Here is a 16,668-nt window from a genome sequence, read left to right as displayed (position 1 = left end):
ATATAATAATAATAACAATAATATGCATTAAATATGTGAGATCCAAGTGCTAAAAGACAAAAAGCACTCCCTGAGAGGGTCTGAGAGGGGATTTTGGTCACTGTGGGCACAGACACACTTGTTTTTGTTTAAGTTAGTGAATGAGAGAAAAAGGGATATTCAGCTCAAACCCATTGGAATATTAATAATAGAATGTATTGTAGAAAAATTAATGGATTTTCTATTTTTTAAATGGTTGTGTATTTATCTTTAGGGTTGGAACTGATTTTTCTCTTATTTCTACAGTAGCAAAAAGCTTCTGTGCAATTTCTCTCAGTGTAAAAATTGCTCTGCCTGTAGATTTAAATTTGAGCAAGCTTGAATTCAAACTGTTCTTTTTCCATTAGATACCATAATAAATCCTAAATTCCATGTGCAGTTTTACTGGAAGTGTGATACAGAAATGGAAAACTTGCGAATCAAACTTTATCTAGGAAGCAGAGAGAGGAAAAAGACAGGGTTAGGGGCTTTTATTAGTATTTATTGTGGAATTAAGGATAACTACCAGATTCTCATAAAAATGCTTTTTCATCTAATTCCAAATTTTTAATTCCATACTTATTTCTAAGTATGGATATTTCTGTTCCACACTTAAAAGCTGGAAGTAGATTTCCCCAAGTTTTTGCTGTGTGGTTTTAGCAGCATTGTCCAGGTGATTTTAGGATTTAATTGTTCAGGAATCCCTGACTTCTAAAACAAGAGGGTTGGGTTAAATAATTTGCCAGTCCTGCACTTGCATCTCTTGAACCCTCAAGTTTTGCAGGGATTTTTTCCCACCCTTGATGCCTTGAGAACCTGACCCAGAGCAGAGGCTGGACAGAGCTAAAGAATAAAGCAGGGATTTATTAGGAGAACTCCATGGATGCACCTCAGGCAGCACCAGAGCCCAGCCAGGGCTGCACCCAAGATGAACCAAAATGGCCCCAAAATGGACAACCAGTCACAAGGTCTCTCACTTTTATCAGTTCTGCTCTGTGGCAGTCATTTTCTGGAAAAAATCCCCTTGCCCAGGATTTCTCCTGGGAAGCTGAGAAGCCCCAGAGAAAAAAGAAAAAAAAATTCTTTTCTCATTCACTTCTCCTGTGCTGTGCTCACATGTGGAATGTGTTTGGAGATTGTTTACCCACAGGTGATTGTTTCATTGCTTTCATGTCAATTGTTTTCACTTATTGACCAATCATGGTCAATCTGTGTCAGGACTGGAGAGAGTCACGAGTTTTCATTATTATCTTTTTAGCCTTCTGTAAGTATATCCTTCCTGTGTTCTTTAGTGTAGTATTCTTTAATATAATCTAGTATCTTAAAATACTAAATTAGCCTTCTGAGAACATGGAGTCAGATTTATCATTCCTCCCTGCCATGGGGCACCCCACAAATCCAATACTGCTCCATTTGCACTTGCAGTTCATTGTCCAATTCCAGCTTTAGGTTATGCAGTCTGTCTCAGTTTGCAAAGCCAGGAGTCTGCTAAGGAAGGCAGGAGCCTCCCCTGAAATGGAGAATGCAAACCCTCCCCAGCCCTCCAAATTGCTATAAATTTTAAATTAAGGGGCTCTCAGGCAAAAATATGGGAGCAGGAAATAACAGTTCTTTAATAGGGGGAAAACAAAAGGATAAAATAACCAATGCAGTACAGCAAAACAACAGTGCCAGAGTCAGAACCCAACCTGACACCCTGTGGGTGTTGGCAGCCCCATTGGAATTGTGGCTCAGCCCTCCTGCAGTGTCAGGGCTGGTTCTGCTGGAGCAGGGATCCTGTAGAGAAGGATGTTCTTCCTCTGAAGATCCAGGGGAAGGAGAGGCAGCTGCTGTTCCTCTGGGGAATCCAGTGCAGAAGCCGTGCTGGTGTCTCAAAAACCTCTGGATTATATCTGGGTAGCAATGCTTGGCTCCTCCCTCTGGGCTCCCATCTCCCAATGGGATGCTGCAGTTCTTATCAGCCATGCAGGGACATTCAATAGCTGTTATCAGCAGATGTCCCCTCCCGAGGGAGGAGTGATTGTGGATGAGATAAGGCAAACTGCCCACTTGACAAAAGACAGCTGCCATACAGATGGTGATAGAATCCATCTTGCCTTGCAGTCTGGAACACAGTCCCACCCTGCTTGTTTTTCTCTCTCCAGCCCACGGGGTTTGTGCTCCTGGGCTGAGATTTGGATCATTTGTCCTTGGTGCCCAGCTGGAGCAGACAACTGTTATAAAAAATCCTTTCCTTAGAATTTTGTCCTCCTGAGAAGCTGAGAGGCCTCAGGAACAAAATGTAAACAATGGTTATCTGCTGCTGTGGAATGCAACAGGTGCATCTGTGGTTGGCCCATCTTGGATGTTTATAATTAATGGCCAATCACAGCACAGCTAGCTCGGCTCTCTGTCCGAGCCACAAACCTTTGTTATCATTCTTTTCTATTCTTAGCTTAGCCAGCCTTCTGAGTGAGGAGAACTTTTTCTTCTATTCTTTTAGTATAGTTTTAATGTAATATATCTCATAAAATAATAAATCAAGCCTTGTGAAACATGGAGTCAGATCTCCATCTCTTCCCTCAACACATGACCCCTGTGAGCACCGTCACACCCAGCTGGAGCAGGAATTGTTTTGTGTCCCTGCTCTGTGCACAGAGCTCACCGCCCCATAATCTGAAGCTCAGACACACACCCTAAAGCAGCACAGAATGTGAAAACCATAAAAGCTCCAAGCTGAGGCCTCACCCTCCCGTGTTCTCCCATTGCAGCTTCGGTTTCAGCGAGAAGTCGGTGATGAACGGCCGCGTGCCCGTGGGGCTCTACGGCAACGGCTTCAAGTCGGGCTCCATGCGCCTGGGCAAGGACGCCATCGTCTTCACCAAGAACGGCGACACCATGAGCGTGGGGCTGCTGTCCCAGACCTTCCTGGAGGTCACCAAGGCCGAGCACGTCATGGTGCCCATCGTCACCTTCACCAACCAGCATATCCTTCCTGCGTGCCCGGGTGTTAGCGTTCACAAACACATAATCACGGGGGATTATATGCGGTGCTTTTTATTAAGAGCTCTGGGAATCGGGGTGTGTTCAACCCAAATCTGACTCCGACCATACATCCGAAATGATCGTGTTTTATACTGATGCCGAATTTTGCCCCAAAAGGCGAGAATAACTGCCTAAGAGACTCAGCTGAAGTCTAATAAGCAGGAGGTATTTTATTGCGACGCGTCGGGGAAATCACAAAGTGGATTTCCGAGTTTCCCGTAACAAAAGCAAGCTTTTATACAGTTTTGGATATAGGATTGCATCAGATCATATACATAATCATATCTTTGCATGAATATTCATATGGGGCGTGGCGTAGGCGGAGCGTGGGCGGGGACACTTCTTTTGAGGATCTTCTTGGTGGTCATTGCGGTTGCCTTCACCATGGGCTGGGGTCTCCTGATGAGTCTTCCTCTTTAAACTTTTGAACTTCTTTCCTAATTTGGTCAATTCCCGGTGTGCTTGGCTTGGTCTCTATGGCTTGGCAAAGTTCTTAGGGTTGGTTCGACATTGTTGGCTCTGAACATCCTTATCCCATCGCTTTTTCTATCCCTCTTTCCTGTCATTGTGTTCCATGCTTTAGCTAATTAATTGCTCTGTGTGTTTCCTAATACTATACCTTCTTCAAATGCTTCACATTCTATGTTTTAACTCATTATTTCTTGAGGGCTATCCGGTTTGGGGCTTCAATACTCTATCGTTACATAACTTTCATGTTAATTATTAAACTTACATTGTTCTATTGTATACATAAATTTAGCCCCTCTCTGAATTTCCAGCATAGTTTCTCATTATTCTTCTTATGGTTATATAATAATAATATAATAATTACATTTATATATAATAATTACATTTTTATATATACATTTATATAATAATAAATACATTTAATAATATATAATAATATAATAATTACATTTAATTACTAAACAACCATCACATAAAACAATTATATAATTTATCACACTGCTTACACAGGTGCAGTTGATCAGGGAAAGCACAAAGCCCAACATTTTAGATTCTGTCTTTAACTTTTTCCAGGGCTCCACTATCATTGGCAAAGTTTTCTCTGAAGAGAGGAGATAAGCTTTGAAATTTATATTGAATTTTCAAATTTGACAGCCATTATATATAAAAAGTGAATTCATATCAAATTTTCAAGTTTATTTGGACAGGGATGATCATATCAAAATTTCAAGTTTTTATCAAAATTTCAAACTTAATTTATATCAAACATGAATTTGTATGACAATTCATATCAAATTTAGATCAAATTTTCAAGTTTATTTGGACAGGGATGATCATATCAAAATTTCAAGTTTTTATCAAAATTTCAAACTTAATTTATATCAAACATGAATTTATATGAAAATTCATATCAAATTATCCAATTTATACAAAATTATCAAATTTATATCAAATTTTCAAGTTTATTTGTACAGGGATGATAATATCAAAATTTCAAGTTTTTATCAAAATTTCAAACTTAATTTATATCAAACATGAATTTATATGAAAATTCATATATAATTATCCAATTTATACAAAATTATCAAATTTATATCAAATTTTCAAGTTTATTTGGACAGGGATGATAATATCAAAATTTCAAGTTTTTATCAAAATTTCAAACTTAATTTATATCAAACATGAATTTGTATGAAAATTCATATCAAATTATCCAATTTATACAAAATTATCAAATTTATATCAAATTTTCAAGTTTATTTGGACAGGGATGATCATATCAAAATTTCAAGTTTTTATCAAAATTTCAAACTTAATTTATCTCAAACATGAATTTGTATGAAAATTCATATAAAATTATCCGATTTATACAAAATTATCAAATTTATATCAAATTTTCAAGTTTATTTGGACAGGGATGATCATATCAAAATTTCAAGTTTTTATCAAAGTTTCAAACTTAATTTATATCAAACATGAATTTATATGAAAATTCATATCAAATTATCATCAAATTTTCAAATTTATTTGTACAGGGATGATAATATCAAAATTTCAAGTTTTTATCAAAATTTCAAACTTAATTTATATCAAACATGAATTTATATGAAAATTCATATCAAATTATCTAATTTATACAAAATTATCAAATTTATATCAAATTTTCAAATTTACTTGTACAGGGATGATAATATCAAACTTTCAAGTTTTTATCAAAATTTCAAACTTAATTTATATCAAACATGAATTTATATGAAAATTCATATCAAATTATCCAATTTATACAAAATAAATTTATCAAATTTATATCAAATTTTCAAATTTAATATAATTTATATTAAACATGAATTTATATGAAAACTTACATCAATTTTCAAATTTATACATGGATGTTTATATCAATTTTCTCCTTGGAGATAAGAAAAATTTTGAAATTCATATCAAATTTTCAAACTTATATCAATTTTCAAATTTATATCAAATTTTCAAATTTGATATAATTTATATGAAAATGTATATCAATTTAAAAATTTATATATCAGTGTGTCTATGAAAATTTCAAATTTATATCAATATTTAATATAATTTTATATCAAATTTTCAGATTTATATATTGGTGTTTATACCAAAATTTCAAATTTATATAAAAAATTTAAACTTATATCAATTTTTAAATTTAATTTTATATCAAATTTAAAATTTGATATAATTTATAACAATTTCTGTGAATATTTATACGGATTTATATGAAAATTTGAATCAAATTTTCAAATTTATATATCGGTGTTTATATCGAAATTTCAAATTTATATAAAAAATTTAAACTTATATCAATTTTTAAATTTAATTTTATATCAAATTTAAAATTTGATATAATTTATAACAATTTCTGTGAATATTTATACGGATTTATATGAAAATTTGAATCAAATTTTCAAATTTATATATCGGTGTTTATATCGAAATTTCAAATTTATATAAAAAATTTAAATTTATATAAATTTTAAAATTTTATTTTATATCAATTTTTAAATTTTATTTTATATCCGATTTAAAATTTGATATAATTTATAACAATTTCTGTGAATATTTATACGGATTTATATGAAAATTTGAATCAAATTTTCAAATTTATATATCGGTGTTTATATTAAAATTCCAAATATAAATAATTTTTACTATAATTTTTACATAAAATTTTTAATTTGATATAATTTGTATAAAAAATGAGTTTATACAAAAAATTCTATCAAAATTTTTCATTTTCAAACACGTATGGATATTTATATCAAAATTTTCCTGGGGTGTGCAGTGGGATTTGGGCACTGGGTGTGACATTTCCCTGGATGTGCAGTGGGATTTGGGATTTGGGGTTTGGGCAGTGAGTGCTGACATTTCCCTGGATGTGCAGTGGGATTTGGGCACTGGGTGTGACATTTCCCTGGATGTGCAGTGGGATTTGGGATTTGGGATTTGGGATTTGGGCACTGGGTGTGACATTTCCCTGGATGTGCAGTGGGATTTGGGCACTGAGTGTGACATTTCCCTGGATGTGCAGTGGGATTTGGGCACTGAGTGTGACATTTCCCTGGATGTGCAGTGGGATTTGGGCACTGAGTGCTCACATTTCCCTGGGATGTGCAGTGGGATTTGGGCACTGGGTGTGACATTTCCCTGGGATGTGCAGTGGGATTTGGGATTTGGGCACTGGGTGTGACATTTCCCTGGGGTGTGCAGTGGGATTTGGGATTTGGGATTTGGGCACTGGGTGTGACATTTCCCTGAATGTGCAGTGGGATTTGGGCACTGGGTGTGACATTTCCCTCGGATGTGCAGTGGGATTTGGGCACTGGGTGTGACATTCCCTGGGGTGTGCAGTGGGATTTGGGATTTGGGCACTGAGTGTGACATTCCCTGGGGTGTGCAGTGGGATTTGGGATTTGGGCACTGGGTGTGACATTTCCCTGGATGTGCAGTGGGATTTGGGATTTGGGCACTGGGTGCTGACATTTCCCTGGGGTGTGCAGTGGGATTTGGGCACTGGGTGTGACATTTCCCTGGATGTGCAGTGGGATTTGGGCACTGGGTGTGACATTTCCCCATTTGCTGCAGTTCTGCCCCAGTCCCTGTCCCTGTCCTTGTCCCTGTCCCTGTCCTTGACTCAGCCCACGGCAGCTCAGTGACCCTGCAGAGTGCAGGAACAGCCTCAGGGCCATCCTCACCCATTCCCTGTTCTCCACTGAGGAGAAGCTGCTGGCAGAGCTCGATGCCATCATTGGCAAGAAGGGCACCAGGATCATCATCTGGAACCTCAGAAAGTAAGAGAAACCCAGTCCCTTAGCTCTCTTTAATTTCACATTTTCTTTCAGTATTTGCAAGCATAGAAGGATTTGGAACGTTAGAAAGTAAGAGAAACCCAGTCTCTTACCTCTCACTTTTCACATTTTCTCTCAGTGTGTGCAAACACAGAAGGATTTGGAACCTCAGAAAGTAAGAGAAACACAGTCCTTTACATCTCTTTAATTTCACATTTTCTTTCAGTGTGTGCAAACACAGAAGCATCTGGAACCTTAGAAAGTAAGAGAAATCCAGTCCCTTACCTGTCAATAATTTCACTCTTTGCACACACTGAAAAAAACATAGAAGGATCTGGAATCTTAGAAAACAAGAGAAATCCAGTCTCTTACCTCTCATTAATTTCATATTTTCTTTCAGTGTTTGCAAACACAGAAGGATTTGGAATGTTAGAAAGTAAGAGAAACCCAGTCTTTTACATCTCACTAATTTCACATTTTCTTTCAGTGTGTGCAAATATAGAAGGATCTGGAATCTTAGAAAGTAAGAGAAACCCAGTCTCTTACCTCTCACCAATTTCACATTTTCTTTCAGTGCATGCAAATATAGAAGGATTTGTAATGTTAGAAAGTAAGAGAAATCCAGTCTCTTACCACTCATTAATTTAATATTTCCTTTCAGTGTATACAAACACAGAAGGATTTGGAATCTTACAAAGTAAGAGAAATCCAGTCTTTTATCTCTCACTAATTTCACATTTTCTTTCAGTGTGTGCAAACACAGAAGCATTTGGAACCTTAGAAAGTAAAAGAAATCCAGTCCCTTACCTCTCATTAATTTCACTCTTTGCATACACTGAAAAAAACAGAAGGATCTGGAATCTTAGAGAACAAGAGAAATCCAGTCCCTTACCTCTCATTAATTTAATATTTTCTTTCAGTATTTGCAAGCATAGAAGGATTTGGAATCTTAGAAAGTAAAAGAAACCCTGTCTCTTACCTTTCATTAATCTCATATTTTCTTCCAGTGTGTGCAAACATAGAAGGATTTGGAACCTCAGAAAGTAAGAGAAACCCAGTCCCTTGCCTCTCTTTAATTTCACATTTTCTTTCAGTGTATGCAAACATAAAAGGCTTTGCAATCTTAGAAACTGAGAGAAATCCAGTCCCTTGCCTCGCACTAATTTCATATTTTCTTTCAGTGTATACAAACACAGAAGGATTTGGAATCTTACAAAGTAAGAGAAATCCAGTCTTTTATCTCTCACTAATTCCACATTTTCTTTCAGTGTTTGCAAACATAGAAGCATCTGGAACATCAGTAAGAGAAATCCAATCTCTTACCTCTCTTTAATTTCACATTTTCTTTCAGTGTGTGCAAACACAGAAGGATTTGGAATGTTAGAAAGTAAGAGAAAGCCAGTCTTTCACACCCCACTAATTTCACATTTTCTTTCAGTGTGCAAACATAGAAGAATTTCGAATTTTAGAAAGATAAACTCAGTCTCTTACATCTCATCAAGTTCACATTTTCTTTCAGTGTGTGCAAACATAGAAGCGTCTGGAATCTTAGAAAGTAAGAGAAATCCAGTCCCTTACCTGTCAATAATTTCACTCTTTGCACACACTGAAAAAAACATAGAAGGATCTGGAATCTTAAAACAAGAGAAACCCAGTCCCTTACCTCTCATTAATTTCACATTTTCTTTCAGTATTTGCAAGCATAGAAGGATTTGGAATCTTAGAAAGTAAGAGATAGCCAGTCTCTTACCTTTCATTAATCTCATATTTTCCTTCAGTCTATACAAATACAGAAGGATTTGGAACGTTAGAAAGTAAGAGAAACCCAGTCTCTTACCTCTCACTTTTCACATTTTCTTTCAGTGTATGCAAACACAGAAGGATTTGGAACCTCAGAAAGTAAGAGAAATGCAGTCTTTTACATCTCTTTAATTTCATATTTTCTTTCAGTGTGTGCAAACATAGAAGGATCTGGAACGTTAGAAAGTAAGAGAAATCCAGTCCCTTGCCTCTCACTAATTTCATATTTTCTTTCAGTGTATACAAACACAGAAGGATTTGGAATCTTACAAAGTAAGAGAAATCCAGTCTTTTACCTCTCACCAATTTCACATTTTCTTTCAGTGCATGCAAATATAGAAGGATTTGTAATGTTAGAAAGTAAGAGAAATCCAGTCTCTTACCACTCATTAATTTAATATTTTCTTTCAGTTTATACAACCAAAGAAGGATTTGGAATCTTACAAAGTAAGAGAAATCCAGTCTTTTATCTCTCATTAATTCCACATTTTCTTTCAGTGTGCAAACATGGAAGAATTTGGAATTTTGGAAAGATAAACCCAGTCTCTTACATCTCATTAATTTCACATTTTCTTCCAATGTGTGCAAACACAGAAGGATTTGGAATCTTACAAAGTACGAGAAATCCAGTCTCTTAATTTTCACTAATTTCATTTTTTCTTTCAGTGTATACAAACAAAGAGGGATTTGGAATGTTAGAAAGTAAGAGAAATCCAGTCTCTTACCTCTCACCAATTTCACATTTTCTTTCAGTGTTTGCAAACACAGAAGTATTTGGAATCTTAGAAAGATAAACCCTGTCTCTTACCTGTCATTAATCTCACATTTTCTTCCAGTGTTTGCAAACACAGAAGCATCTGGAACCTCAGTAAGAGAAATCCAATCTCTTACCTCTCATTAATTTAATATTTTCTTTCAGTGTGTGCAAACATAGAAGGATTTGGAACCTTAGAAATTCAGGGAAATCCAGTCTCTTACCTCTCATTAATTTAATATTTTCTTTCATTGTATGCAAACACAGAAAGATTTTGAATTTCTTTGTGTGTGGAATAACTGGAACGAGCTGTGTGCAGTTTACACATTTGAGTCCAGCCTCCCATTTTTTATTTTAGCAAATCTCTGAGGAATTCCCCTTTTTTCCTTCTTTCCTGGCTCCACCACAACACCTCCTTTTGCATTTGCTTTTCCCCCCCCCTATAATTAATACATTTTCCCATCTTCATTCTTAGAGACAAAAATGACAAACCAGAATTTGACTTTGACAAGGACAAATATGACATCAGAATTCCAGAAGACTTGGATGAAACAGGCAAAAGAGGCTACAAAAAACAGGAGAGGATGGACCAGATTGTTCCAGAAAGTGATTACTCCCTAAGAGTACGTGTTGGGTCTTTAAAATTGGGATTATTTTTGGAAGCTGGAGGGTGTAAATGTTTTAATTTTAACAGAATCTGTTTTATAGGCTTACTGCAGTATTTTGTACCTGAAGCCAACCATGCAGATCATCCTGAGAGGGCAGAAAGTGAAAACACAGCTGGTTTCCAAAAGTTTGGCCTTCATTGAGAGGGATATTTACAGACCCAAATTTCTCAATGTATCCTTTAATATTTCCTTTGCAGAACTGAATTCTGTGACTGGATTTTGTTCAGTTCTGTTGATACATTTTGGGTTATTTTTTGTGGGGGTTTTGGTGTTTGTTTGGTTTGGTTTTTTGTTGTTGTTGTTTTGTTCTGTTTTTTTTAAGTCCTACTGAAGGAATTATCTCAATATAAGAAAAGAAAGCTCTTAAGACCCACTCAGATTAACTCTTATTTTTTGTGTTCTCTGAAATTCACCCTGTTTTTCCTTAATATCTGCCCAAAGGCCAAAACAGTCAGAATTACTTTTGGATTTAACTGCAGGAACAAAGATCATTATGGAATAATGATGTACCACAAAAACAGACTCATCAAAGCTTATGAGAGAGTTGGCTGTCAGTTAAAGGTAAGAGATTGAGGCTTCAGAGTATTTCAACATCGTGATAAATTCCATTCAAACACTGATTTAAAAAAATACGGATGGAAAGCAAGATATTGGTGTATACTTTATAAAATCACCTTTTTTTTACTGTGTGCAGAAGTTAAAAATTGTATTAAGTTGTTTGGTTTTGAGGCTGTTTGATACAAAAATGAATTTGATACAAATATGAATCTGAGCACATCTTTCAGGACAAAAAGAGGGGTAAAGCAGAGGATTTGTTCTTTAGGGGTTTATATCAAGACTTTCTCCTTGCAGAGCAGTCACAAGCCAGAAAATCCTTTTTCCCCACTGTAGATACAGTTAATAATTACCTCCAGCAAACTCTTGCAATATTGGCATGGATTTTGTGTTGGTTTTCCTGATAAACTTTAATTCCTTGCAGGCAAACAACATGGGTGTGGGTGTTGTTGGGATTATTGAGTGCAACTTCCTAAAACCAACTCACAACAAACAGGATTTTGACTACACCAATGAATACAGGTATTTTTATCTGCATTTTCTAGCCCATATTATTATTTCCTGGGAAACACTTGATAAAGCTGCTTCTTTAAATAGGAAGAATAAAAGTTTCTGGTGTTGTGGCCAAACCTGGTTTAAATGCAAACAGTTCTTTTTAGATCCTTTTTTGTCTGCCCTCCTCTTTCCTTATAAATATTTTCCCACAATAGCCACAGCACCTTTTTCCCATGTTTTTCCTGGATATTCTTTAGTTGCTGTTCAGGAGGAGGCATTTTCCATGTGCCCAGCAGGGCTTTTAATGTGGATTTTAATGTGGAAATGTTGGGCATTGACTGCAAACATTGATTGAACCATTTCCTGTGTGTGGCACCAGCAGTTCCCTTGGCACAGGAGCTGGGAATGCCCTGGGCAGGCACAGGGAGCAGGGAATTTTTCCACTTTTTGGGGTGTTTTGAACACTTTACATGAAAAGGAGGTTTCCTCAATCCCTTGGGTTTGATTTGTGTGTCAGCACCCCAGGAAATCTGGAATTTGTGCCCAACCATGTCCAAAAACTGTAATTAAGTCAATATCCAGACAAGGGGGGAGAATCAGAGGATTATTAAAGCTGGAAAAGACCTCCAGACCTTCGAGTGCCTCATCCAGTTGTTCCTGGACACAACTTTGGGGTGGAGGTGTGAGTTCATCTTACAATTAAATTATAATGAGGCAAGTTCATCTGAGGAGAGGGAATTCACCCAGCTGCTGCTTCATTAACAAAACAGCTTCTCCTGTCCTGGCTGCTCTGTCAGCTCCTGGGGCCATGGAGTTCCCATTCCTGCAGGGATCCCAGCAGGACCTGGCTGTGGTGTCCCCAGGAGCATTCCCCATGGCAGCTGCATTCATTCCATGCAGCAGCAGCAGCTGCATTTCCCCTCTGCTTTCAGTGCTGTGAATGGCAATGGAACTCCCCAGCTTTGTCTGCTGTTACCCCCAGCCACCTCCCCTGCACTTGGGACGTGGGTGGGCACAGGGACACCGCACTTGAGACAGATCCTGGGAAGCTTTTTGTGCCAGGAGTGCTCCAGGATTTCACGAAATATTTTGTTTTGGGCTGGAAAGTTGTGAACCCGATGGAAAGGTGCCCTGTACTTCTCCCTCCCCACAAAGGGGACGTGGTCCCATCCATGGCTCGCTGCTCCTTTCTGCCCTTCTGTGTCCCCTGGCTCAGCAATTCCTGCAGAGCTGACCTGGATCCAAGCTCTGGTCACACTTGGAGTTCACTGCACAAACATTGGTGTTGGTTTGAGGCCCGGGGCTGGGCTGGTTACTCGTGCACTGGATTGCTCAGAGCTGGATTCCAGGGGCTCCCCTCCCCTCCCCTGGGGCCTTTGTGCTTGTTGCTCACCTCTCCCTCCTGGGCGTGCCAGCTCTGGCAGTCCCTGAGCTGCACCAAACAAAAAACTCAGAAACAAAACTGAAAATTACCCTGAGTGAAACTGAGCTGCTCCTTTTATCAGAGTGCCGAGTTTGTATCAAATGTTTGCCAGCTCCTTGTTGTAAAGTTGGACATCAGCCTGAGAGTAGCCATGAACCTGCACTTGGGATGTGCAGGAACAGCCAGAACCAAGGTCAGGTGCTGGATTGGTTTTGTGCTTTTTTAAATTCCCAGGTTGAGGCTGAGCTGGTGAAGCCCCTCCAGGATTTGCTCTGTCCATCAGCAGCACTTTTGATTTCAGTCTTTGTGCTCTGACTTGTATTTCCAGGAGTTCCTTTGCTGACAAACATGAATTCAGACAATTCCTCACTTCTACAGGTTTCTAAATAAAAACTTTTTATAAAAGAAAAAAGGAAAAGCTTTTTTCCCACTCTTATGCAATTAGGAATATTAAAGTGGTTCATGCACTTTTTCTGTCACTGGAGTTTATAAAGTTTTTTTCTGTGCTAGAATTGGATTGTTCAAGGTGATCTTTAAATTCTTTTCTTTGCAGACTCACAATAGCAGCACTGGGAGAGAAGCTCAACGATTACTGGAACGAGATGAAAACCAAGAAAAACGAGGAATATCCCTTGGCTCTGCCCGTCGAGGAGATCCAGTGAGTCCCATGTGTGACAGCAGGGAGCCGAGCACTCTGTCCCTGGTCTGTGTGACAGGAGAGCCCTCCCTGGCGTGCAGGTGCTGATTTATTTGGGTTTTTCAGGAAACAGCCTGACCAGACGTGGGTGCAGTGCGACGCCTGCCTCAAGTGGCGCAAGCTGCCGGACGGGATCGAGCACCTGCCCGAGAAGTGGTACTGCTCCCTGAACCCCGACCCCCAGTTCAGGTAAGGGACACCCCGTCCTCACACCCCCCTGGCAGCAGCAGGGCTGCTCAGCTCCTTCTCCTGTGGGGTTTTCTCTGTTCTCTTCCTTCCCTCAGGAATTGTAACGTGCCAGAAGAGCCGGAGGATGATGATTTAATACACCCCACGTACGAGAAAACCTACAAGAAAAAGTGAGTTCTGAGACTTCTACAGGGCTCTAAACACTACCAAGGACAGCTGGGCAGCATTTGGGGTGACAGCCCAGCTCCCAGAGAGATGTTCCAGAGGATTTGGCAGTGTGGGAACAATCAGTTTGGGATGTCCCATCAATAAATGAACAATCAGTTTGGGATGTCCTATAAATAAATGAACAATCAGTTTGGGATGTCCTATAAATAAATGAACAATCAGTTTGGGACATCCCATAAATAAATGAACAATCAGTTTGGGATGTCCTATAAATAAATGAACAATCAGTTTGGGATGTCCTATAAATAAATGAACAATCAGTTTGGGACATCCCATCAATAAATGAACAATCAGTTTGGGACATCCCATAAATAAATGAACAATCAGTTGGGATGTCCTATAAATAAATGAACAATCAGTTTGGGACATCCCATCAATAAATAAACAATCAGTTTGGGATCCCATCAATAAATGAACAATCAGTTTGGGGTGTCTTGTAGATAAATGAACAATCAGTTTGGGACATCCCATAAATAAATGAACAATCAGTTTGGGACATCCCATAAATAAATGAACAATCAGTTGGGATGTCCCATAAATAAATGAACAGTCAGTTGGGATGTCCTGTAAATAAATGAACAATCAGTTGGGATGTCCCATAAACAAACTCTGAGGGCTCTTAGGAGACCTTGGCTGTGTAATTTTCAAAGGCCCACATTGAAGCATATTGAAAAGATCAATACATTTATTTAGGAATAAAAGGGTTCTTAGCTAAGGTGCATGACAAAAACTGATTTAGGTAATTGTGATGCTGCCTTATATTCCAGAAGTGGGAGTTTGGGGTTGTTGTAAATATTTTAATCAATAATCTAGAGGGAACTTGCTGGAAGTTAAGCTAACCTCAGATAAGCTTCCAGCTTTCTGAGGAAATTTTCATTCAATAAACAAAAATACTTGGATTATTGTACCTAGCTGAGATGAGGAGTATTGTTTGCTTTTAGATCTTAGATTTAGTTTTTATAATTGAATCTAAACATTTCATTTCTATTCTTTCCTTGCTGCTGTGCAGGGACAGGGAAAAACTGAAGAGGAGACTGGAGTACAGCCACCAGGTAACTGCTGGGGCTGCCAGGAGCCTGCCTGGGTCTGCTTCAGCATCCACTTGTACTTTGCAGGATTTGCTCACCATGAGGAAACCCCAAATCCCCTTTCTTAGCTGGAAAATCCACCACCTTTCTCCTTAGGAAGGAGTTTGAGAGGGACAAAGGTCCCTGGGCAGAACTGGAGGGGATGGCAGTCACTGGTGGCTGTTCTTATGGCAGGACACCCAGTTCTTGAAAGAAGACATTAAAATCCCAACAAATCCCTTGAAAGGGGATTTGTTGGAGACAGATGTGATGAGAACATAAAAGTAAAGATGCCCCTAAAAGTGGGGATTTCAGTGGGGACAGACAGAGGTGGAACAGCTACACTTGTGCAGGGAGACACTCAAATTCAGGTTAAACCCAGATGCAGATCCAGGTGTTTGATGGGGAGGTCTGGATTCTAACTCAGAATCAAATTTTTTAAGTAGGATTTCATTTCAGTTGCATTCAAAGTCAATTTCTGACCTAAGATCATTTCTGGAGAAGAGATGCTGCATGTGCTGTTTTAACCTATTTATTTTATTTTACTCTTTCTCTGCCACTGAATCTCCCCCACTACAAAAGGAATTTCGAAAAGTGAAAAAATTGCTGATTTTGGGCCAATTGAGTGAACCCTGAGCAGCTTTCCCAGAGATGTATGTCCTGGTGGGCAAACTCCAGACAGAGACACAGCTTGGGAAAAGCTCTTGCCTGGGATTCTGCACAGCACTTTAAAATGAAAAAGTGGATTTGCAGTAGTCTAGTCAGCATTTATCATCCCAAAATCCTGAGCCAGGGTTCAAGGAGGTACTTGGATATAGAAATGTCAGAATTTTAGGTGTTGGTATATAAAGAATTGCTTAAATCTCTCCTGAAGAATCTACTAATATCTGTTTATTTCCATTCTTAACTTACATTGTCTTATAGATCAATAATGAAATATTTTTAAAAACATCTGTTTCTTCAAGTAAAGACTTCAAACCATTCTCATCTTCGAGTGCAAAGGAATCTCTTCCAAGGTTACTTATACCAAAATCCTCAGATGCTTCTGTTAGAAGATCTCTGCCCATTTTAATTAAAGTATCTTCTCCTCATTTGGATGCTGATAGCAGGTGAGTGGACCTGTACAAAGGAGATTCCTGTTTATTTCTAAAATTAATAAATTAATGAAAATGATGGGGAGAAATTAATGAAAATGATGATTGGGGGAAGCTTCAGCTGCTGAAATTCCTGTGGGAATTCTGGGAGCATGGGAAGCTCCAGGAGACTTTGTCAAGTACAAAAGTGAATGTAAGAAAACGAGAAAGGAGCATTTTTAGTGATTTGTCTGCTAAGGAACAGAATTTGTGTTCTCCACACTCCACAGGCTTTCAGTTTTCCTGAAACTCTGTGGGGGTGTTCTGGGGATACTGGGTGTGTTTCAGAATAATGTGGGAGTGTGGATGGCAGGCACTCGTTTTTGCAGGAATT

At 38.2% G+C, this 16,668-nt stretch overlaps 1 protein-coding gene across 1 annotated transcript in view; it reads left to right on the top strand.

Moving 5' to 3' along the window:
• Positions 1 to 16,668, top strand: part of MORC3 (MORC family CW-type zinc finger 3) — a 31,277-nt gene that overhangs the window by 9,169 nt on the left and 5,440 nt on the right. The window contains exons 4-14 of the mRNA XM_058824772.1: positions 2,769 to 2,983; positions 7,181 to 7,328; positions 10,355 to 10,502; positions 10,588 to 10,719; positions 10,989 to 11,108; positions 11,527 to 11,624; positions 13,574 to 13,678; positions 13,784 to 13,906; positions 14,002 to 14,076; positions 15,144 to 15,186; positions 16,126 to 16,310. Of these exons, the coding sequence (XP_058680755.1) occupies positions 2,769 to 2,983; positions 7,181 to 7,328; positions 10,355 to 10,502; positions 10,588 to 10,719; positions 10,989 to 11,108; positions 11,527 to 11,624; positions 13,574 to 13,678; positions 13,784 to 13,906; positions 14,002 to 14,076; positions 15,144 to 15,186; positions 16,126 to 16,310 (1,392 nt within the window). The remainder of the gene's footprint in view (positions 1 to 2,768; positions 2,984 to 7,180; positions 7,329 to 10,354; positions 10,503 to 10,587; positions 10,720 to 10,988; positions 11,109 to 11,526; positions 11,625 to 13,573; positions 13,679 to 13,783; positions 13,907 to 14,001; positions 14,077 to 15,143; positions 15,187 to 16,125; positions 16,311 to 16,668) is intronic.

This window comes from Ammospiza caudacuta, chromosome 2 (genome assembly GCF_027887145.1).
Source record: "Ammospiza caudacuta isolate bAmmCau1 chromosome 2, bAmmCau1.pri, whole genome shotgun sequence".
In the NCBI taxonomy this organism is placed as follows: Eukaryota; Metazoa; Chordata; class Aves; order Passeriformes; family Passerellidae; genus Ammospiza; species Ammospiza caudacuta.
Note: the sequence above shows the minus strand (reverse complement) of the source record. Positions and strands in the feature narration are given on the sequence as shown.